Source organism: Fringilla coelebs, assembly GCF_963513975.1.
Source record: "Fringilla coelebs genome assembly, chromosome: 1".
NCBI classification, from domain to species: Eukaryota; Metazoa; Chordata; class Aves; order Passeriformes; family Fringillidae; genus Fringilla; species Fringilla coelebs.
Window position 1 is genome coordinate 4,811,370 of NC_140028.1, and position 22,698 is coordinate 4,834,067.

General features: G+C 43.2%; 1 protein-coding gene across 1 annotated transcript in view; it reads left to right on the plus strand.

Moving 5' to 3' along the window:
* Window positions 1-573: 573 nt before the first annotated feature.
* AGO2 (argonaute RISC catalytic component 2) overlaps window positions 574-22,698 on the plus strand; it is a 47,062-nt gene continuing 24,937 nt past the window's right edge. The window contains exons 1-3 of the mRNA XM_084227138.1: window positions 574-1,118; window positions 18,050-18,245; window positions 21,988-22,108. Coding sequence (XP_084083264.1) covers window positions 1,088-1,118; window positions 18,050-18,245; window positions 21,988-22,108 — 348 coding nt within the window. The 5' untranslated portion in view covers window positions 574-1,087. The remainder of the gene's footprint in view (window positions 1,119-18,049; window positions 18,246-21,987; window positions 22,109-22,698) is intronic.

A 22,698-nucleotide genomic window follows, 5' to 3' on the forward strand; every position in this document is an offset into this window, starting at 1 on the left:
GTGCATCATACTCATCAGTACTCTGACTCTTTCGCATCATTTCTAGTTTTTCCCCAGTACATTATCTGGTTGTACTAAACTTTACATGTGTACAGTACCATACATTATCTGGTTGACAAGGACATTAAGGCAACCCCACCACAGCTGGGTTTCATAGATATGACTAAAAGTGGATATGGGAATCCATGAGGTAACTGAGCTGAGGTTTTCAGAGCAACAGGAGGAATAAAAGAGTATAAACAAACAAATCCAAATTTAACTCAATATCCAGCAGTATGTGTAATACTCATATAATTCCAGCATACGTTTCAAACATGTAACAGGGAGAGGTAGTGGAGAGAGTGCTAGAGGCACATAGTAATTTTCCAAGGTCTCACTGAAAGCCACAGGATGACAGAACATAGTCTTAAACTGCACCAGGGGAGGTTTAGGCTGGACATGAAGACGAATTTATTCACAACAAGGGTGATTAAACATTGTAATTGCCCAGGGTGGTGGTGGAGTCACCATCCCTGGAGGTGTTTAAGGATAAAGACTGGACATGGCACTCCGTTCTCCGGTCCGACTGACGTGGTCTCCGAGAACTTCTCTAGCCTGGCTGATTCTGTGACTCCGCGGGCAGAACTCAGGCGGGGGCTGCAGGCCTGGGAGCGGGGGCTGCAGGCGGGGAGCGGGGGCTGCAGGCTTGGGAGCGGGGGCTGCAGGCGTGGAGCGGGGCCCCTCAGCTCGGCAGCGCGGCTGATCCCCGTCCTGCTGCCGCGGCCGCTTCCCGCCCGCCCGGCCGGAGGGCGGAGCGCCCCTTCCCCGTGACCCCGCGGCTCCTCCTCCTCCCCTCCCCGCTCCTCAGTGCCGACGAGTAACCTGGATTCCCGGCCCTCCTCCTCCCTCTTTCTTTTCTTTTTTTTTTTTTTTTTTTTTCCTTTTCCCTTTCCTCCTCTCCCCTTTTCTCCTTTTCTTTTCCTCCCCCCTCCCCTTTCCTTCCTCCTCCTCCCCTTCCCCCGACAACGTAGCTGGGGATCGGGCTCGCTCCCTCCCCCGTGCCCTCCCCTGGAGCCGCCGCCGCCTCCGCCGCCGCACACACGGAGACATGTACCCGGGAGCCCCCTCCGCCGGACCCGGTGAGCTTTCGCCCGGGTTTGTTTCCCTGCTCCAGTCCCCTGGAGCGGCTTTCCCGGTCCGTGTCTGTGGGGAGCCCCGGGAGCGCCTCGTCCCCCCCGGCTCGGGCCTGGCTGGAGCGGCGGCCGCGCTGGCCGGGGGAGGAAGGAGGGTCAGGGCGCCGCCGCCACCTCGGGCAGGGCCGCGTGTCCGGAGGCCCCTCTGAGGGGAGGGTCGCCTTCCCTGCCCCGCTCCCCCCTCCCTCTGCCGAGCCCTGAGGCCGGCGCAGCTCCCGCTGCGGACCGGGGTCTCCATTTCCTCTCTCCCGGCTCCATCCTGGGATTCCCGGCTGGCCGCGTGTTCGCCGGCGGCCGCGCCGCGATCGCTGTGCTGGGGAAGCGCCCGCATGTCGGGAGGGCTGGGAGAGGTGAGGGGCAGCGTTAGGTGTCCTCAGGCTCGCTCTGTGGCGGGAGCAAATCTGGGAGCGAAGGAAAGGTCGGCTTGTAAAGAAGGGTTAGCAACTCTTTTAGGGACATTTAGTATCACTTTGGGGAAATACAGATACTGTGCGAGTTTGTGCAGTTCGTATGAGACAATGCTTTCTCCTTTTTAGTGTTAGGCTGTTTCTGCGGTGAGAATTCTTATGTAGAAACAACAGTGTTTGGGTGACTGGCACCTAGTTTTCTTCGAGAAAAGTTTCAAAATAAATGGAACTTTATTTTATGCTACTATTCTCAGTTGTTTTGCATAAAATTTCTTTCCTCTGAGGGATAATCTAGCAAGGACTGGTATAGGGAAATACAGGACCTGTAACTGAGATGTCTTTTAGTGCTCCTCTTGCAGATGCTTCTGTAAAAGCATTCATATCTTGGGATCCACAGTTAGGTGTTGGCTTTTTTTTTTTTTTTCCCCTCTGACTTGGTTCTCTTGAAGGGGCAATAATCAGGAAAGATAATCAGGGTGATTGTTTTCCTCTTGAAGTAAAGCTCCTCTGTTTTTACTTTCTCACCTTGCTCTTGCTGGCACAGCAGGCAGACAGGTCTCTACAGCTCTGTGTCCCCAGACTGATGTTCAAGATCTTGCTTTCATGTGTAACATCATTTGCACATTTCAGCACCAATAACTGTAGAACTGGAGGTGTAATATCCTTTGGTGCTTTCTGGTGTCGGGTTCCCTTGCTCAGGCACAGGTACACTTTCAGTTTGCAGGTGCTCATGGTGGCTCACATCGGGCTGTTGCTGTGTTCACCTCCCGGGGATAGATCTTGTTCTAAATGGTGCTTAAGGAGACAGATAATTAAAAATATTACCAGCATATGTGCTGAGAGTAGTTTCATGTGTGGGAGTCTCTTTATCTTGATTTACTCTCTATCCGATCCTACCAGTTTCCCTTTCACTTGGAATGATCTCCCAGCTGGTGGCTGCTGTTTGCCATCAGGGACCCACGTTTCGTGTGTAGGAATGTTTTCCCCTTCCTGGAACAACAACCTCTTAACCCCGGGCTCCTGACACTGCTGTACTTTCACCAAGTTCTGGGTGGCTGTGTGTTGTCACCGCTGTGTGTCTCGGGCTCCTGCTGTTCTGCTGCCCCCGGCCGAGCTCATCTTGTGCCTTGTTTACTTCCGAGTTTATCGCTGTGGCTCAGCCCTTTCCCCCTGCGCGGCGCTGGGCAGCGGCCGCGTCTGTGCCGGGCTGGGAGCTGCGAGTTGTTCTCCACATGGTGAGCGAGGCTCTGCTTCCTTCCTGTGAAATCACCCACGGACAGCCTCAGCAGCTCAGTGGCTTCTGGCAGCCCAGGCAGCTTCCTGCTCCGCTCCACACGCAAGGCAGGGCATCGTGGAGATTTTTATTAGAGCGTGGCTGTTCTGTGAGCCAGCCTGGAAGCAGGGACTGTGAAGTCCCCTGCCACATGTTAATCTGAAAACTACAAACCCACTGTGTGTGAAATCCTGCTCGGAGGAGAGAGCGCAAGTGTGGTTTACAGCCCCTCGCCGAGCCAGAGCTGCTGTGAACACAGCAGAGAGCTGCAGCCTCTCCAGGTCTGTCAGCACATCCTTGGCACCAAGGAAAGGCTCCATTCATCTCTGCTCTATCCGGATCCCGCTGCCCTCTCCAGACACCGCTGATGTGCAGGAGCTGCTTTGCTCTCCCAGTTCGTGTCCAAACTGGGCTGTGCAGCCAAGCCCATCCGAGGGTGCCCCTGGTGCTGGCCTCCTGCCAGAGGAACCGCTCAATTTGCCACAGGGTTTGCTATTTTAGTCTTAATTCTTTTTCTGGAAACAGTATCAAGCAAATTAGGAGGCCATATCTGACTAATTTCAAAACATTGCTGCTGAACGTGCAAAGTTTATTTAAACATGCTGTTATGTCAGGCGTAAGGTGGGTTTTTGTACACAAAGGGGTTGTTATGAAATCACTGTTTCCATAATTAGGAAATTAATGTTCCCTTTTTGCTTTTTCCCAAATACTCTCTGAGTTCTTGACGTGGTGTTGAATTTTCTGTGACATTGTGCCCGTACCCTTTTTTTAGCTTCAAGAGAGTGTGAAAAGTCAAGAATCTGAAAATCTGAGAGGGAATTCTTTTTTGCAGAAATATCTTGATGCTGCTACTTTTTGGTGTACTTTTTTTAGAAGGACATAAAAATGTCATAATAAAAGTACAGTCATTCAGTTAAAAGAATTAAAAGCTGCATAAACTTCTGGAACTTGTACTTCTAGGTCTTAATGTATTTATTAATTCTAAACTTTTCACACCACAGACTTCTCTTTTATTTTTTGAAAGGATACTTGGTTTTGCCTGGTGTTGAGGGTCCTAATTTATTGTTGAAGCAGCAGTTGTCTGAAAAAGAGTGTGCAGTTGATTATAGCTTTGCATGTGAAATACCAACTTTTTTCCTGTAGCACAAAAAAACAACTTTAATAAATTAGTGGAAATAAAGTTATTTTCTTGTCATTTAGTTTTAAGTTACCCTTTAAAAATTGTGAATAGACTGTTGAAACTTTTAAGTCTGTTTTGGTTTTCAGTGCAGGTACCTGTTTTTGCCTTCCATATATTTTCTTGGAAGATTTTGGATGTTAGATGTCGATTCTCTTTGGGAGTCTTCAGTCTTAAAATGTGGTGCAGGGAAGGGTGTGCTCATGCCTTAACTGGGGTAGTAGAAATGGCAATATCTTCATCTGCTTGAATTTAATCCACCAGTGTCCTCTTAGCTTGTGTTTCAATGTCAATGGATGTTTCCCCTGAATATCCTGTTAAAGGTCTGTCTTTCTCTTACTTAAAAAATCTTTTTCTCTTCTCTTGGGGGTGGATGTGGACCTGGTCTTACTCTGCTGCTGGTATCACAGAATCATCCAATTTCTTTGGCATAATTTTAGACCATAAATTAATGCTGAAACTCCTCATAAGCTGCCACACAAAGAGAAGGGAATGAAAACTTTGTATGCAGCCTCAGCTCCTTTCGTTTTTGCTAAAATTGAAATTGTATTTGAGTTACAGCCTACAAAACACATCATGACTTTTTCGAATGTGTTGTTGTCATGACCAATATATTTTCCTAAGGAAAGAAAAATTCAGTATCATTATGTTGCCTCAGATAACTGTGTTGTCTTCAGGTGGCTTAAAGATGAGGTGGTTTGATGGAAAGATAATTGGTGGTGTCAGATGTGACACCAAACTTTCTCCTTTCCTTGGTGAGCTGAAGTATGCTATTTGCTATTGAAAAGTGAAACATCTTTTTCAGCAGTGATTCTCATGCTGACTTTTGCAGTTACATGGGATTTTGTGCACTTATTTTTACTTCATCTTGAAGTTTTTCACTTTTGCAGAATTGTTGTGTGCTCGTACATATTTAGTGGTGCATTGGAATGTAAAGAAGCAGTGCAGAGAACACCCAAACCTTCCTGACTTCCAGGAAAGTTCTTTTTTCACAATTTGTAGCCCTTCCTTCACTGCTATCACCACCAGTCTGCCTCTCTTTCACAGAAGGGTGGAAAGGGATATAAATGCTTTAATTCAGTAAGAAAAAGTGCCTTAGATGATCATCTGATGTTCTTGTACCCCTTAGAACTGGATAGGAGGGAGAGATTTTTCCATTTCAGAAACCAGCCCTTCTAAAAACTTCTGGCCTTCCAGAAATTGCAGGGATCAGCCAATGAACACAGTAAACTTCTGCTAAATTGGCTTTGCAAATACAAATCGTTTTAACTAATTAGGAACTTTTCATGCCTGCTGAAAGTTCTGTTCATGTTGGCTAAGCCTGTCCTGACAACAGCTTCACAGAACTTGTAAGGGCTGTCAGAATTTTGGTGTTTTGCTTCCCTTACTTGATATTTATGCAGAATACTTGGTCCTGTTTTTAGTGATGAAGTTTCTAATATTCAGCCTACCAGAAATCATATCTAAATCTCTAAATGAAGAAAAGTCAGCCTTCAGTATCTTATTTTTGGTAAGTTATGAACTAGAGAAAAAAAAAGCTGGTGGAAAATATTACGTAGTTTTGACTGTAGTGGCTGTGGGTAGGGATCTGTTCCATGCATTGTCCAATTAATTTGTTTTAGTATCTTGCTTCCTTTCTGATGTACTCACAAAGCAGCCCGCTAGAATGTAAAATGTCTCTTATCCTATTGACTTCAGAAGCACAGCCCTTTGAATTCAGTGCAAAGGGATTTTTGGTTGGGTTTTTTTTTTTTTTCCCAGCATATATTAAAAATTTCGTTACATGTTTTATACTGCAGAAATTGGGAAAAGACAGATCTGTATAGTATCAACCCCAGGTAGACTGAGTTTGTGTAGTGTCTCTCTTGTTTTACACCAGAGCTGTAAATTGTGAGTCCCTGTGGTAGCCATTTCTAAGAAGTTGTGCTTTGAAGAGACTTTCTAGTACTGTTCAGGAAGTGGAGTTTTTTTAACTCCTCGAGACTGAGGTGATGCTTGTATTTTTATATACTCAGGACTGTTTCAATCAGTGGTGTCTTTTAGTCTGTTTGGTAAGCAACACAGATTAGTGCAATTCATTTTAACATCTCTATTTTAATTGTTTTGCTTTTATTGTTCTCTTTTCAGAACAATATGTGTTGCTTTCAAATAAAAAGTTTTTGTGTGAGCATTATTTCATCTGTTTCTGTATTCTGTCTTTGCATTTCATATTAAGCAAAATTGCTTCTCCTAAATACCCTGCTTTGTAGCTGTCCTGCAGCTGTGAAGCCATGTGGCACCTGGTGTCCAGGCTTTCTAGGAAGGAAAGTTTTGTTTGTTTGGTTGGTTTTTTTTAACTGTATGATTTCACAAAACTGGACCCAGCCAAGGTGGAAGCAACCCATTGATTTAGATGGGAAAGTACTGTGGATCCTGGCATAATCAAATCAGTCCAAAGCTTGCTTTGAGGTTTTTCTTTTGAATTGGGTACTCATTGAGCTGTCCACAGTGCTACCAAATTTTGTTATGGTTTGGGTTGTGAAAGTGATTTATTTATTTTTTAATCACAGGTGTGGCGAGAGTGATTTGTTCTCTCCTCTTGTAATTTATTTTTCCTGTTCTATTTTTCGTGGTGCTGCTCAGTTGTGTTCTGTCTTGTATGGGAGTTTATTGCCCTCTGCAGTGAAAATGTTGGGGACCAGATCCCAGCATTAGTAAGTCTGGAGTCCTGGAAGTCTCTGTCTTTGGGAGAGGCATTAAAATATTTAACTTTACAGAGATGCAGAATAACTCCAGTTATGGGCTCTACATCTGCAATTTTGGGCTCTACAGTTTTTTCCAAAAGCTCTCCTGGCACAACCTGATTGAATTCTTTTGTGAAAGCTGCTTTATAATCAGAAGGTGGAGAATATTCTCAATAAAAAATGTGTAAGTCTGAAGACTGTGTGCTTAAACAGTACATGAATTTACTGTCTCGTTGTGTCACTTCCAGCCTGTGTTGGGTGTGACAAGAGGAGATGCAGAGCAAAACTGAAGTTTTCATTTTTTTGAGAACTAATCTCAGCATGTTATCTTGGGAAGCTTGAAAATACACTTCTGAAACTTACCAAGTGTATCAAGTGATATTTGTGATTTTGTATATAGTCTAGGAAAAAAGTAACTCCTTTGTGGCCACTGAGGAGCTGCCTTGGCAGTGTTGGACGCTGTGGGTGGCTCTGTTTGAGCTCCTCCTGTCAGAGAATTGCAACTTTCTGTCTCCGCGATGCTTTTTTTATGTTCCTAGTTTAGTCATGAAATTTACACAAGAGCTTATTAATGTGAGAAAATAAGGAAATTTTAATTTTAATTTAGTAGTAGGAAGTGTGTGTGGATGTGCTAATTTAGATTTATTTTAAATAAGCCAATTTTAGGAGAATTCCCAAGAGTAGAGGTTTCACTGGCTTAGCTAGATCAATCAAAAAATTGTTTGAAGTTAAGCCTGTCATGTAGATGAATAAAACTTTAAAACATAATTATTACTGGGGCCTCATTATATACCTTCTGAAACTTGTTTAGCAAGTGTTTGCTATTAAAGGACAGGCATCTGTTCTTAGAGAGGGTGAATTCCTGTCTAAATGTTGCTGTGTTCTTGACTTTGATAATGAACTTCTTTCTTTGTCCTTTCATACAGCTTGTGGTTTGCACTGAATGCTCCCTTTCTGCTGGTTTTTGTGGGCTTTTAAAATCAATTTCTCTGTTGGTTTTACACTCTTGCCCCATCATACTCCTCCATCATATCTGAAATCCTCATGGAAGACAAGGCTTTGGGAGAGCAGGGGGTTTCTCTTGTTTGTGGTTTTTTACTGCCAGTGAAACCTAAATAATGCTGCTTGTCAACTTCAGCTCTGCTGACTTAAATATTTCTGTTGTGAAACAGAACTCTCTCTATTGAGAGACATAGGTTTAAATAGAAAACCCCAAAAACCACCAACCCTCCAAACCATAAGCAAAACAAAAAATAAAATAGAGCAGAAATCCAGGTTCATGCAGAAATGACAGTGCAGAAGAATTAATTTCTTGGTGAACCAGTGCATTTCATTTTGGGAAGAGCTTCAGTGTTTAATGAGAGAACTCTTAGGAATAACTCATAGGGATTCAGAATATTTGCATAAGGGTGTGTTGTTTAAAAGTCAGAGCTTCTTTCAGCAGGAGGAAACTTCCTGCCAGGGCAGGGAAATGAAGCTTTGTTGTCTGGGTCTCGTTATGTGATAAGAACACAGTAGTGGTGGTTTTTTCCTAATTGTTTGACTTGCAAATTCCCTTTAATGTCAAATTTCAGGGAGGCCTCTGTATCAAACTTTTACATGACTTTTTTATGTTTCATAGCTGAGTTTTAGTTTGTATCAGGTAATAGGAGAACATCAGTTGCTTACAAGAAGCAGGTGGAGGAAAAAACCCTGAGGTGAATGGAAAAAAAAAAATCTGATGGGGGACTTCTACTGCCAGCCTACACTCTGTAATAGCTCAGTTATTCCACAATTAGGAACCTGCATTTTGCCCTCTTTGCAGTGATGCTGAAAACCACAGCCCTATCTCTGGAAACCACAGGAGGTGATAAAATAAAGCATAACCTCGGATCTTAGCTGGAAATTTTTCTATTCTGAAACTAAACCACGAGAGTGTTCATGTGTTTGTAGATTAATCCAGTGTGGGTATGGGAAAAGATTATTTTTTTCCCAAGGAAGACGTGACTACTGAGTTACAGCTGTACAGTTGAGTTTTGTATATTAAAAACTGTTAAGGAATAAAGACAACTTAATTTTTAGTTTTAGATTTTGCACAAAAACACTGCCAGCCGAAGTCTGTGTGGGTATGAAATGTGCTTAAAAGGTACAACTCAAAACAGAACCATCCTAACTTCTTTCTTCAGTTAGCTGAGGACAAATCACTTCTGTGTTTCATTAAGTTGTGCACAATGCAGATCCCACAGGGAACGTGGATCTGGGGCCTCTGTGGCACCAGCTCCCAGCTGGTGAGGCACAGCACATGGAGAACCATGCCAGTGGCCATGGAATAGAGCCTGAACCATGAGAATCCATAATTCAGTGGAGCTGGTGTGTATGTGGGCACTGATGGCTCTAGAAATGCAGGAGGACAGGATGGGGTGTGATGGTAGGGGAAGGAAAAGTGTTTGGGGAGCACTGCTGAGAACTCTGACTGCTTCAGGGGATTTCATCTCTCCAGCATCCTCTTGTGGGCTGTAATGCAGAAACCAGTTCTTACTGTTTCTGAGGGGGGAAAAAAATCATCTTTGAAAGCCTGAGGTGTGGAGGTAATGGAGTGTCAGGGTGAGTTGTGCAGCTCTGGTGGTGCTGTGTGATGGCAGCTGGGCTGTGCAGGTGTGGAAGTACCTAATGATGGGTCTGTGTACCCCTGGCTGAGCTCAACTGTGCCCCTGGCAGCAGCTGGATTTACTGTGGCTCCTGGGGACTGAATGGAATTGCTTGTCTATGTCATGTTCACGCCAAGTAGTGATGGAAACTTCAGTCTGTGTGTTAATTTTTTTGGGAGGGTCAATCCTGATGTATGAAGAAGTCATGCTTTACCAGCCTCATAGTGACTCCAAACCAAACCAAGTAAATCCAGTGAAGGGTGGGTTAGGCTGTTTCCTACACACCTGTGCAGTTCCAAGTGTCTGCTAGTACAGAAGGAGGGGGAGCCACATTTCTTTCCTAACCTAAATGCAAACAAGGGGTAAGGGAAGCATAATGTGGGATGATGAATATGAAATTTCTGGTCTTACCTTCTTGGGAGGAAAAACAGCCTGAAGGGAGCAATAGGTGCTAGTAGGTGGGTTGGGGTTTTTTTTGTTCCCTCTTAAAATATGTGTTTATTCACTTTGGGTCTTTTGAAATGGCAAAGAACAGAGATTACATTGAATGGAGGCATTGCTTTTTATGAATGCAGAAAATACCATTATATTCTGTATTTCAAATTGTTAGGAAAGACATCTGGAGTTAGTTCAGCATCATTTTCTAAGGCATGGAAAAGGGAATGAATCATGATGGTCAAATGTGATAAAAAGCACTAAGAATGTTCTCCATTTCCCCCTTCATTGAGTAGAAGTTTGTCTGAAGATGGAGTTATTTTGTACTTTGAATTCACATTTAACTTCAAACTGGGCTGCTGACTTGTGGGTAAGCCATAAGCATCCCTCCATTGTTTGGCTGAGGCTCTCTATTTGGATGACTTAATTCAAGCTGCAGCTTGTAATTAAAAGCATTTCTCTGTGGCCCTTAAGAAGGGTTGTGGTAGGACTTGGTCAAATTCCACGTGCAGGAATCGGTTAAGGCACCTGGTTTGTGAGCAGTGAGGATGGAAATTCTGCACTTTGGGTGCTCTGCCACTGCTCACCCCACTTGTAGGTGGTGAGAAGCAGCTTGTTGGTATTCAGAAATTTGGAGGCTGACTTGGAAGGTCAAGGCTGCAGGGAGAATGTGGGAGGAAAGCAAAGTACTAACACTTGGTGCCTTTGCTAGTTGACGTTGTCCAGAAGCAGCTTGTGGGCTGGAAAGAACCATTCTGCTTTCTGCTGGAGCCTTGATCTCTTCCTCTTCAGTTCTTTTGTTCTTACATATTCCTTTTTGAAATGTAGTCCTGACTTAAAAGCAGGCTGGATTGATGTCTGGCTTCTCCCTTTGGTCTGTGACTGCAGCTCACACCTTGGGTGTCTGGGAGTGATTCTGCTCTCAGTGATCACATCACTTCTGGCACTGTGAAAAGGTCGTGTCTGTGTCCTACAGGGGTCAGAAAGGCATCAGGGTAACTGAGGGAGCTGCAGATCTGTAACTGATTACTTATTCCAGACAAAATCGTCATCGAATGGGTTGGGCTGCACCTCTGAAGATCACCCTGTCCAACCTGCCTGCCATGGGCAGGGACATTTTTCAGTAGGTAAAAGGGTTGACTTGAAAGTTAATCTTGTGTGAATTCTTTCACAGGAAGTGCCCATTATTCAATAAAATTATGTCTGGAGTAGTCTACTGAACATAATGAGATTACAATTATGAAGGCAGTGCTGTTCATCCAATGCTTTCACTCTTTGTTAAGGTATTTAGTTTCATGCTGCAGCACTAAGAAACTGGAAGCAATCTGGCAGAGTAGCATCAAACATCTCAGTGGTCATGCAAGGGCCTTAAAATATGACGAAATGTGTGGGCAGCTCCTTCATTTTTGCTCATCAGTATTAAGCCAGCCCTTTTGCTTGTAGCTCACTTTGGCACATGCAATGTGCTGTGCTTAGAAAGTGTGGTAGCTGCTCACTGAGAGACCAGAAGAACCTTTTGAGAGGGGTTTTGACAAAAATGACAACTGAAAATCTGATTACATCATCTCCTCTGCTCTCCTTGTGGTTTATTGAGTTCTTGGAGATTAATAGGTACGTCTGTAATATTTTTGTTGTTCATTATCTAATCAAGAATGTTATAGCTTGATTGAAGAGCTTCTGGTTTCCAGGCTCTAAAACATCCTTAATGAGCAGCAGACACACTTACAGGTCCCATATAGATTCCTCTGTCCCTAAAATATCAAGGGACTGTGAGCTGCAGCTTTGGGTTTCCCTTATCTCACAGAAAACACTGCCAGCCTCTCTCCTATCGTTCCCTAACAGTTCTTAACAGAAAGCCAGAAGTTAAACTTCTTTACAAAACCTAGACAGTCAGAAAACTTGAAGAGAGCGCCAAGTTTTTCTTTAGTTGGGTCCTAAAAAGAAAAGGCTGAACTCCCTGTATTTTTTTTTTCTTGTTCTATTTATGTGTGACTAGAATACATAAAAACTCTGCACAGATCCTGTTGAGGTCTTTACTGGGTGTTTTCCACATTTTTCTGAATTCCTTCTGTTACTGGTAGTTGAATAAGTATTTGTGGAAATGCTGTTTCCCCTGGTGTGGGGTGTCCCCTTTCCAAGTCTTCCTTTCTCCCATTTCAAAGAGCACTTCCAGGAGGGGACATGACCCTTTTGCAAGGCACATTTTGCAAGGCACATTTGCTGTGACAGGGCACTGGGGGAAGGAGCATGTGGCACACCAGGTGAAGGGGACCAGGTGGGTTCAGCCTTAGGAAGAGGAGGAGAAGGGGTGACCTTGGTGATCTTCAGCTTCTCCAGTGGGCTGAGGGGAGCCTTTGGAGCTGATGGAGCCAGTCTTGTGGCAGGTGCACCAGAACAGGGTAGAAGCTGGAGCACAGGAAACTCCAGTTGAGTCAAAGGCAAGTTTATTTTACCATGGGGGTGGAACAGACTGTAAGAGGTGTTGTGGAAACCCTCTTCTTTAAGATATTCAAAACTTGACAAGTCAGCCTGGTCTCTTCCCACCTATGGTGCTCTGTGTTCATGATCCTCTGCTCCTCTGCAGCAGCTGCTGGAGGGTGTTCCTTTGCCAGTCTTGGTTCTTTTTAACCTGGTCACGATGAACACATTTGTCATTTTATTTATTTCTTGCAGTTCTGGAGGCAAAATAGCTGCTCAGTAGTTGAGGACAAGTTATTAAATCCCTTTTTTTGCCCAAGGAGCGATGCATCCTCTCTGGGTCTGTGTGATGGCATCAGAGACTGACCTGGGGGCAGCAGTGGATGTGCACAGTGGTTGTACCTGAAACACCTTCAGTGATGATCTGGAAGAGCAGCCCCATTATCTGATATTGGAAACCTTATCCCAAAGTGATGCTTTCAAATAAGGCTTCCTTCACCTTAGTTTCATTTTGAGATTATATATTTTTAGAAAAATGGCTTTAGAGAGTCTTCCCCTTGGAAAATGTAGATTGCATGAGCCCAATGCTCAAACCTACTGAGAGCTGTGAAAACATCACCTGGTTATTAAATATGAGTTAGGACTTGCCACACAAGGAAACTTATTGATATAATTGCACTGGTGTAATTATGCTCGGATGATTTCCTGCGTCGACAAGCCCTTCCATGCAACTTGTTTGGCCCCTTCTTATTTAGTAACTCATTAGGCCTCTGACTGCACATTAAAATTGCATAATTCTTTGCTAAAAAATCTCCAATGTGCAAGTTTAATGCTGACTGGCAGCACTTCCAGCATGCTGAGCAGGCCAGCAGTTAAGCTTTAAAAAATGGTGAAGGACAAAAGAAATGAATGCTCCAAGTCTGGGAAATGGTTAATGGAGCACATGGTCCTGAAAAACCATCATTGCATAATTGTGTGGATTTTAGAGTGGAAGCTTGTCGAAGTGTGTGGCTCATTCACACCTTTTATAGACTGGGAGTGTCTTGGCCTGCTCACTCCCTGAGTCACTTTTATCTCTGATTTTGATCCTCCGTAGTGTGCGGGAGTAAGAGCAGCCAGCCTTGTGTTCACAATAGTTTTCAATTTGCAAAAATTATTTTTACTAACACAGCATTTCTGTGATTATCCAGGTTTCCTCTACTGCCACCTTTCCCCCTCTGTCTTTTGACAGAGTAATTTTGCTTGATTGCTAATTTTATTTCATAAAACTGCCACAAGACTGTTGTTTTTCTGATATCTGTCTTTTCCAGATTTTTTTGGTGAAAATTGCTGCTTTTAAGATTGATAGCTATGAACATTTTGTTTATGTAAATGGGATGAATTATAATAGAAAGTCTGATTTCTCTCCTGATAAGTGAGCCTAAAAGACAGCATGTGGGCACCTCATTATTCCACACCCAGCTTACCTTAATTCACACCTTGAAAAGGGGGCTCTTGATGGTCTCAATCATCATATCAAGGCTGAAATGCTCTCATTATTCATTTTATCATCTGGCAAATGAGTGAGTAGCTTCCAATACTTACCCCATGGATGCTCCAGTTTGTTAGTCTTTCATCTTTTTTCTAGTCCCTTCTTTCCTTGACAGCACTTTAAAATCCAGGAATGCGTGTGGATTTTCCAAGGCTTTGAAAACAGTCTCCAGAAGCAGCATCTGTGTTCATGAAGGTTTCTCTGCATGAATTTTGGCAGGTTTCCCTGGGCAGGGCATCACTTCCAGCTCAGATGTCCAGTGCTGTCCCCTGTAGCACACCTCATCCAGCTGCAAAAGCTTCCTAGTAGGAACCTTGGCACTAAGGAAAATATTCCTGTATTGATACAGCTTCTGTCACATGTAAGAGTGAGTGAGTGATGGGAATTCTGTTTGAACAGGGAGATAAGGCAGCTGAATCACTTTGCATGCAGCAATTGTGCCTCCTGCTCAAGGCTGAAGGCTTCTATCGTGCTTTGATAGACGGTCAAGCCTTATTTCTCTGTTCTTTCAGCACCAAATGCAGCATTTTGTGATTCTACCCTTTACAGCCACTTGCTGCAATAAGTTCTACACCAGATAGTTTGATTTTGCTTTCTTAATTTGAGGCAGTAGTCCAAGAAGTGGATGCAGCTGGGTGGTTGCAATATTTGGTGTTTGTCCCCTGGAGCTCAGTTCCCATCCCTGGTGCTGTAGCTGACACATCCGTGTCGGTTTCAGGCGGCACAAATGTAGGCTGAGCGCTTATCGGGTCACTGCTGCTGTTTAATAAACAGTACTTATCTCCTTGAAGCAACACCCTGCCCTAAATAAGTTTTGCCTTGGGAGTTGAGCCAGAAATAGCTTCCACACCCCCCCCCCCCAACCCCCTTTTTTTTTTTTTCTTTTTTCTTTAATTGGATCGTAAAACCCAAATAATTGAAAAAACTGTTTAGGATGGCAATAGAGGGTGGCAGTGGTCCTGCTTTCTGGGCAGCTTGGTGCTTTTTTATCTCTGTGAGTCATGCAGGTTATAAAACTGCCTTCACATCTTTCCCCAGGAATCTGTGCTTCTCTCAGCATTTCATCTTAGTCTCAAAAATGGGCTGAACCCTCACTGTTATTCACTGTTTGTCACTGAAACTTAGGTGGAGGAATGCAGTGGGGTTGTTGAGCAACATGTGTCCATGTTGGTCCCTGGAACACTTACAGATATGACTTTGTTGTGCCCCTGTGAAGCATTAAACAATCCCATTTTAAAACAGAGGGAGGATGCATTGCTTAATTACAGAATTTCTTAATTTGGCATAAATAGCTTGTGGGGATGTGTGTCCCCTTCCATTGTGCTTCTCTTTGTACCTCCAATTTTTACGTTTAATTCTTTTTCATTTTGAAAATGAGTCATGATGTACAAAATATGGCCCAGAAAAGGAAGGGCAGTGGAATTAGAATGTGGCAATAGATACAGAAATGCTAGAAGGCATAAAAGTCATTGGGAAGGAGAAGGGAAATCAATATATTGATAACAGTTGGCCAGGTAATAGTGGTAAGGCAATGTGGAAAACAAGAAATTGAACTGTTAAAATACAGGAGCCTGGATAGAAAATAAAAATATTTTATAATGGGTGGTGTTATGGCAATCCTGGAAATACACAAAAATCACAGAACAAAGTTGATGATTAGGACATAATTTTCAAATGGGAATGTTCTGTTACAGAAAGATGAAAATAAAAATGTGTGCAGTGGGGATATGTAAAGGATTCAGCAGCAGAGTGACTGAAAATGCATGTGGGAGACAGATTATTTTAAAATTTGGGAGAGGGGGGTGGAAGTGATGGCAAACAGGATTCTGGAGGAGGAGAGGTGGCTGCTTTGTGCACATCCTCTTGTTGAGATTTGGAGGTGATCACAGAAACCTTTGGTGTATTGCAAGTACAAATATTTGTGGGAGTATTTTTTCTGCTACTTTCCAGCTGTAGTGGCAATGCTGTCAGTAACTCTGTTAGGTGTCCTGTCCACAGCAGAAGATTCCTTCCACTGAATGACACAGCCAGTGGGAATTTGTCCCACCAAACAGGGGCTGTGGTGACTGCAGGGCCACCTGAGCCAGTTAATCACCATCAGAAAAACGTGAAGTCACCAGAGGGCCTGGAAGTGTTGGGAAAGGATGAAATTGATGTTTTAGAAGTCAGGATGTGTAGGAATTTAGAAAAAATAAAAAGCCAAAGGTTGAGCAGAATCAGTGAGCTGTGTTTTGCCTTGCCTTGAGGGATGGAGGTGGGTAAGGTCAGGTGCAGAGGCAGATGGGCTGCTCGTGGCAGGGCTGGCTTACAGATCAGAGCTAAGGTGATGTTTGGCTTCATTCTCAGGGCAGCTGTGGACACTGCAATAGCACTGTGGGTGAATAATACTCAAAATTGCTGTATTGCCATTGAAAGCAAAACTGAAGTACTGAAACATGAAGTTTTAGGTTGTGGAAATGCAGATCTTCAGCAAGAAGTGACTTTAATGTGTTGATCGAGTTAATGTAGGAGAACCAGAGTCTTTGAAGGCAATGTTTATAAAAGGCAGGGAAAAAAAGGAAATTGGATTTCAGTAGCCTGAATTAGGAGGGTGGATGCCTAGAATATGTTTGGGAGACAAGATCAGAAACAAGATTTTCAAAAAATAATAGCAAACCCCTCTATCATTTTCCCATTGTCAAATCTGATTAAGTATTTGGTGCATGGGGAAATTGGTGCTGACTGTTAGGAGGGTTGTAAAAATAGGGAGATACTTATGAGTGGGAAACTGGCCATGGGAAGTGCTGAGGGGTAAAATGGGGAATTGATGCTGCTAATGTTGGGAATGGTCTTATTATTTCATTAGCATTGAGATTAAATGTTCATTATGAAATGTTCATTAGCAAACATTGCATAAATGTTAGGGATAAGTATGTGACATTTCATCAGAGGTATAGGAGGTATTGTCAGGAAAAGAAGGAGAGCATTGTTCAGAAAGCAGCAGGTTAGTAGGTATGGATTAGAAAAGTAGATTTATTAAAGACAATATAGCTGGGAGCTCATAGGGAATTGGGAGATGATCATAAGCAACTGAAATGGGTGCACCTGCCCTGAGTGGTCACTGGATGGCCTTTACAAGGCAGTGGTACAGCAGGCAAAAGCAGTTTAGGGCTCACCAATCTGCCTTTTCCAGTTGAGAGGTGGAAGCACACTGTGGTTATCACTTAGTCTTCTCCAGGAAAAATCACTGGAAGGATGAGAATGATGAAGCCTGGTTTATGAGCAGGGACTAACAGAAGGAGCATAGCCTAGAATTTAGTATTAAATGGGTATATGGTTTAAATCTAGAAGTACAATCAGGAGGGCTCAGTATGAAGGCCACCAAATATAACCTCCCAAAAAAGAAATAATAATGGATGGATGTTTTCTGAGCATTAGAGAAAGCCAGGGTGGAAAAGTGGTGACAGATTTGTTAATGAAGGGATGTGAATTGTTTCTGGTTCAAGCAGAGAACTGAATTTGATAATCACACCTGAATTCTTACATAAGTAATGAGAAACCTCCTGGCTTATTTCTCATGTGAAGATTTTGCTGCAAGATGTTGTTGCTTCAGAGCACAGAACACCTGAGCACTGAGGCTGCAGAAGTTTTGAATACTCAAGTTGGTACCTTGCACACTTCTCTGTGGATTTTTAATGGACTTTCCTGGATTCAAACAGCAGCAAGCAGCCTTTGTGCTTCTGCTTCACGTTGTCTGAGCAACAGCTGATGTTTGAGCTCAAGAACTGAGCACAGCAGCAGTAGAGTATTTGCTTTGTTTTCTGTGTGAAGAAGCAGTAGGCTAACAGTTTAGTTCTTATATAGGATTTTGCAGAGAGCTGCAGCACAGAGGAAAGTGGTGGAAACTCCATTTCACAGGTGTTTGCTCAAATGAATGTGGATAAATCTGTTTTAAAATGAGGATTCTTCCCTGTAAGGAAGAGCTTGGTTCTTGCTTTCCTGCTTGGTCTGTGAAATTCCTATCCAGCTGACTTGTTGTTGGAAAATGCAACTGATTTTAAGATTTTTTTCAGTACTTGTGGCTATGAAATACAACAAATTGTGAGCCAGCATGAGAATGAAAGAGAAAACAGGATTCGTGGTCTCCTGAAAACAGGGTTTGGGCTTTTTTTTTTTCATTTTTTAGGTTGTTTAAAAAAAGTAATGGTTTAAATGTGCTGGGCTTCACTGGTCCAATAGCCTGTAGATTTGCTGAAATGTCAGTTTGAGACAGCTGATGGCTAAGTTGTGTTTTCTCTCTTTTGCAGTGCTCACACCTCCTCCCCCATTGCCACCACCAATACAGGGATATGCCTTTAAACCTCCTCCTCGACCAGATTTTGGCACTTCTGGGAGAACAATCAAACTGCAGGCCAACTTCTTTGAAATGGACATTCCTAAAATAGATATCTACCATTATGAATTGGATATAAAGCCAGAAAAATGTCCTAGAAGAGTTAACAGGTAACACTGTGCTTTGCCTTTCCTCCGTTTATTTGCAGTCTTGTTTTTCTTTGAAGAAGCTGGAGCCAGGTGCCCTCACTGCTGTCTGGAAAGTTGTCTGGCTTTAATCAGTGATTTTACTGATCACTTCAATTAATAGGATATGCATATACTTTTTTTTTTCATCCACATCTTTATGTGGATTGATTTTTTGTAATCTTTAGAGGCTGCTGAATGAAGCTGCTGGTGGCAGATGGATAAGCTGTATTAGCTCTATTGAAGCTGGGTCAGGATAAGCCAACTTGATAAAAATGATTTCTTATTACCTGGTTAAATATTGGGTGTAATTGGCTGAAGTCCTTCAGCAGGGAGCTGGTGGTACCAGCTTGTTTTCCCACCTTTCCCTGCTCCCAAGAGGAGGCAAAACCCATTTGCTTGTGGGAGAGGATTATGGAGTTACTAAAGCAGGTAAGAAATTATCCTTCATCAGTAGATTCTATGTAAGGGAAAAGTATGCTCCTGAAACAGATAGCAAGGTGAAAACAGGGATCAGCTGTCCAGGGAAACAAGCAGCCAGGTCTTGCATTTGGCATCAGTGCCCTGTTGGAGTGTGCAACTTCATTGACTTGAAAAAGGAGCAGCGTTGCCAGAAGTGAAACTTGAGAATGAGACTTGGCACCAGCTGGAAACCACAAGTGTCATCATCATAACTACACCTTGACTGTAGAGGATTGGAATGGCCTGTTTGTATATTCAAGAGCAAAGCCTTTCCTTGTTCAAAAAGGTGACATGGGTGGAACCAGCTGTCATGAGAATGAACAGTGCGGAGTCAAAAAAGCCACCCGAAAGCCACAGTTTTCCTTATGTGAGCTAATAAACCTGAGGGCATTCTCCATTGTTACACTGAGGTAATGATAATGTTTTCACAAAGCAGCATCACTGTGCTTTGCTGCCCTGGTTTTTTTTACTTCCTGTGGTGATCTATTATTAGTTTAATTTTTCAGCTAGTCAAGAGCTGAGGTTAATTTTAAAAGCAAACACCGTTGTTTAAGTGCATGAAGCTGAACTCTCTTCTTGCCCAAGGGCAACTGCTGATTTCACTGAGATGCTCTTCCTGCACTGGAGCCCTGCAAAACGCTTGGAGCAGTCACTTTTTTCATAAGGGAAGCTGTGAGAAATTTGCTTTCCTGAAATGCTGTCCCTGCCACCACTCCAGCTGTGCCAGCTGCTGCTGGCTGATCCAGATTGCCTCTGCAGCTCCTCTGGGGGCCAAGTTCTGCACAGCTCATTTGTGCTTCTGTGTGAGCACCTCCCCTACAGTCCAGTGTGGGGGTGTTGGCCACTAAAACTAAAGCAGTTTTTCTCACTGGAAAGGCAGATTCTGTTCAGTAGCAAATTCTTCCTCCAGTGCCTGCTAATGACCTGCTCTGCTTGGTCAGGTTAGTCACTCCTCTTCTGTGGTAACAGGAGCAGGTACAGATCTACACAGATGAAATGCCTTTTGCAGTAAGCAGAGATGCCATAGGTGCATTCAGCAGTGGTGTGCTGGATGTTTCTCAGGGCAGTGTGGTAAGAATACAATTTGGATTCACATACTGGAGTGTGTTTTATTTCTTTTGAGTGCTTGCTGCTCTATTCTGTATATGTACCTGTACTCACCTGCACCTGGGTTTTTGTGAGCTGTGACCTATGTCTATACCTGTAGTTCTGTGTGTGCAAATATATATATATAGGATTATGCAGGATGCACATGTAATCCAATTCTGAATGATGTTTTTTTACAGCTGGCTTACAGGTTTCTAGTATTTTGGTTATATAATTCACATGTATATAGTAAGTAATTTTTATCATTGCTTTATGTCATATAGCCTGTAGAAAGGAGAGAGGGAGGCTTTATTTTTTGCTCTTTTCCCTCATGTGTGTCAGCTTTGTTCTTCAGTTTTACTCCAGTTGTACTGGGATCCTGCAGACCCCACTGCAGGTGGATCCACTGTAGATGCAAGTTCCACACTGAGACATGAGCTGGAGCAGGACTGGAAAGCACAGCTGGGACAACATGCTCCTGAATCAATGCAGTCTGCCTACAATTCTGTGCATGTGGCAGAAAGGCCAGATCTGTTTGGGTAGTTGGACAGGCAGAGTGGGCAATGTGAGTTTAGTTCTGCTCTCTGGGTGCTCTCAATTTAATTTTTGAGGATTTGTGCAAGATGAACTCTGCCTGCAGTTGCTGGCCCAGGGTTCTTGGTGAGCTTGCATGAGCTTGGTAGAACAGTCATCCCAAAGGGCTGAAGTTAATGAAGTGGTAAATGACTCTTCTTTTAACTCTGCATGGAGAAAATAACTTATTTTTCTTAAAAATATCTCCACCCACAGCTGAGAAGCACCATTGCTAATTGTGGATGTGGTTTGAAGCTTGAAAACATAAATCAAGTGGAAGTTTTCATTTTTTATGTAAAGCAGTTTACAAATGGAAGAACTTGCTCAGGGAGAGAGTGGGGTTTCCATGCTCAATCTTAAACTCAAGGTTGAAAAACATCTCCTTCCTCCCACCCTCCCAGTTGCATGCTTGTTCATTCAGACCCTGCAGACCTGAGGCAGATATTACTGGTCAGGTTTGATTCATGCTTTGCAGGAGATCAGAGTTTCTTTCAGTGGCCACATCTTATTTTAAAACAAACCTTGGGACACAGCAAAGAAATTGCCAATTAAAACAATCTCAGTTCTTTCCTTGAGTCATCTCAGTTTTGTTTCAGATTTTGCAGCACTGTAATACCTGAGTGGGTTAATTACCTTGGCAAGTCAGGGTGCATGAGCAGTCACCTGCAGCACCTGTGAGCTGGTGGTTGTCAGCAGTGCTGGGGGAACAGTGGTTTCCTTTCTCTGCCACTTTGACCTCTTAATGCCCTTTTGCCCCTGATTGTGTGTTAAGATTGCAGCCTGCAGATGGATTTTGGGTAGTACAGGTACACTGAGGGACGTCTCTCTGTGACATTGGGATCAAAAGACCTTTGGCATCAAAAAATGTTATTATTCCAGCTGACCTCTCACTGACTGCTGAGCTGCTTTGGATGACCAGTGTGTAAACACTGTGGTTTGACAGGAGCTGTGTGAGTGGTTTCCCTGTTCATGCAAAAATGGAACCTAATTCCAGCTACTTTTAAATGTATGTACTGTTTATATTCACAGCTCCACCAAATGCACATGTCCAGTTTGGTTGGATGGATCCCAGTTTTGTTGTGTGTAAGAAAAAAAAATGCATTTTAAAATTCTTGTTCTCAGAGAGCTGCAAAACATTTCACTATCATTGTTGGCATAAACTGCTGTCCTGACTTTGGGGCTCTAAGCTGGGGTAATGATATTTTTGAAAGCCTCTCAGGCTGCTGAGCTTTTGGTCCAGGATCCTCTACAGAAAGGGCTGTAGGACAGGGGAGCTGAAGCCCCAGATCTACCAGGCACTTCTTGTTTTGAGCTCGAGAGAGTGTGAGCTTTCACTTTACCACTTCCAGTAGGTCACACAAAAGAGGAAGGAAAATGCAAATCTGAAAAAAACCTTAAAAATAGCAGTTTTAAGAAAACAGTTTAGTCTGTGAAAAGGTTGCTTTCAGTTCAGATCAATCAAACAAATCTTGCTTTTAATAGACAGGAGTGGACAACCCTTTCATTTACCTAATGCCTCTGTTGGTAAATATTAGTGTTAGTACTTGTCTGCCTCTTAACATTTAAAGTAGAAACTTGGATTAACTTAATCTTTTTGCATTTTCAGAGAAATAGTGGAGCATATGGTTCAGCACTTTAAAACCCAGATTTTTGGGGATCGCAAACCAGTGTTTGATGGAAGAAAAAACCTTTATACAGCTATGCCACTTCCCATTGGGAGAGATAAAGTAAGTTTTAAATAGAAAAAATTCTAGAGATTTCAATGTGGTGTTTTCAGAATATTTTTAATAACTAATAGAAACTGATTTTTCTGTTTCTGATTTTCTGTTTCTGCAATAGATGTCTCAATTGTTGCCACTCTGCTCAGGGTGTGCTTTGCCAGTACACAAGTGTGAATTTGCTGCTATCCCAGTGGTCACTCCCTGTTCTATATCCCTTCATTCTTCCCTCTCTTTCTCCCCACTGATGTGGTGTCTGCTGCTTTAGGGAGCTGGGTCAGCTGCCCCAGACAGCAGCCAGTCTCCAGAGTGGCACTAGGGAAAAAGGGAGAGCACAGTTGAGTGTGGGAGAGAGGAGGGAAAATACTACTCTGGGCAGCAAGAAGCTGTTGTGTCACCTCACTAATCTCATCAAGGCCCACTCTAAGCTTATTCTCACTATCAGTAGCTGAAAGAAGCTCCTCCATCTCTCTGTTGCCTGTACTGGAACCTCTCCTCCCTAATCCTTGATGACTGAGAGCCAAATTAATTTACACTGCACGAGTTAAGACCTGCAAGCTTTGTCCTGGGGCAGCTGGAGAGGAGTGGGGTTGTGTTTG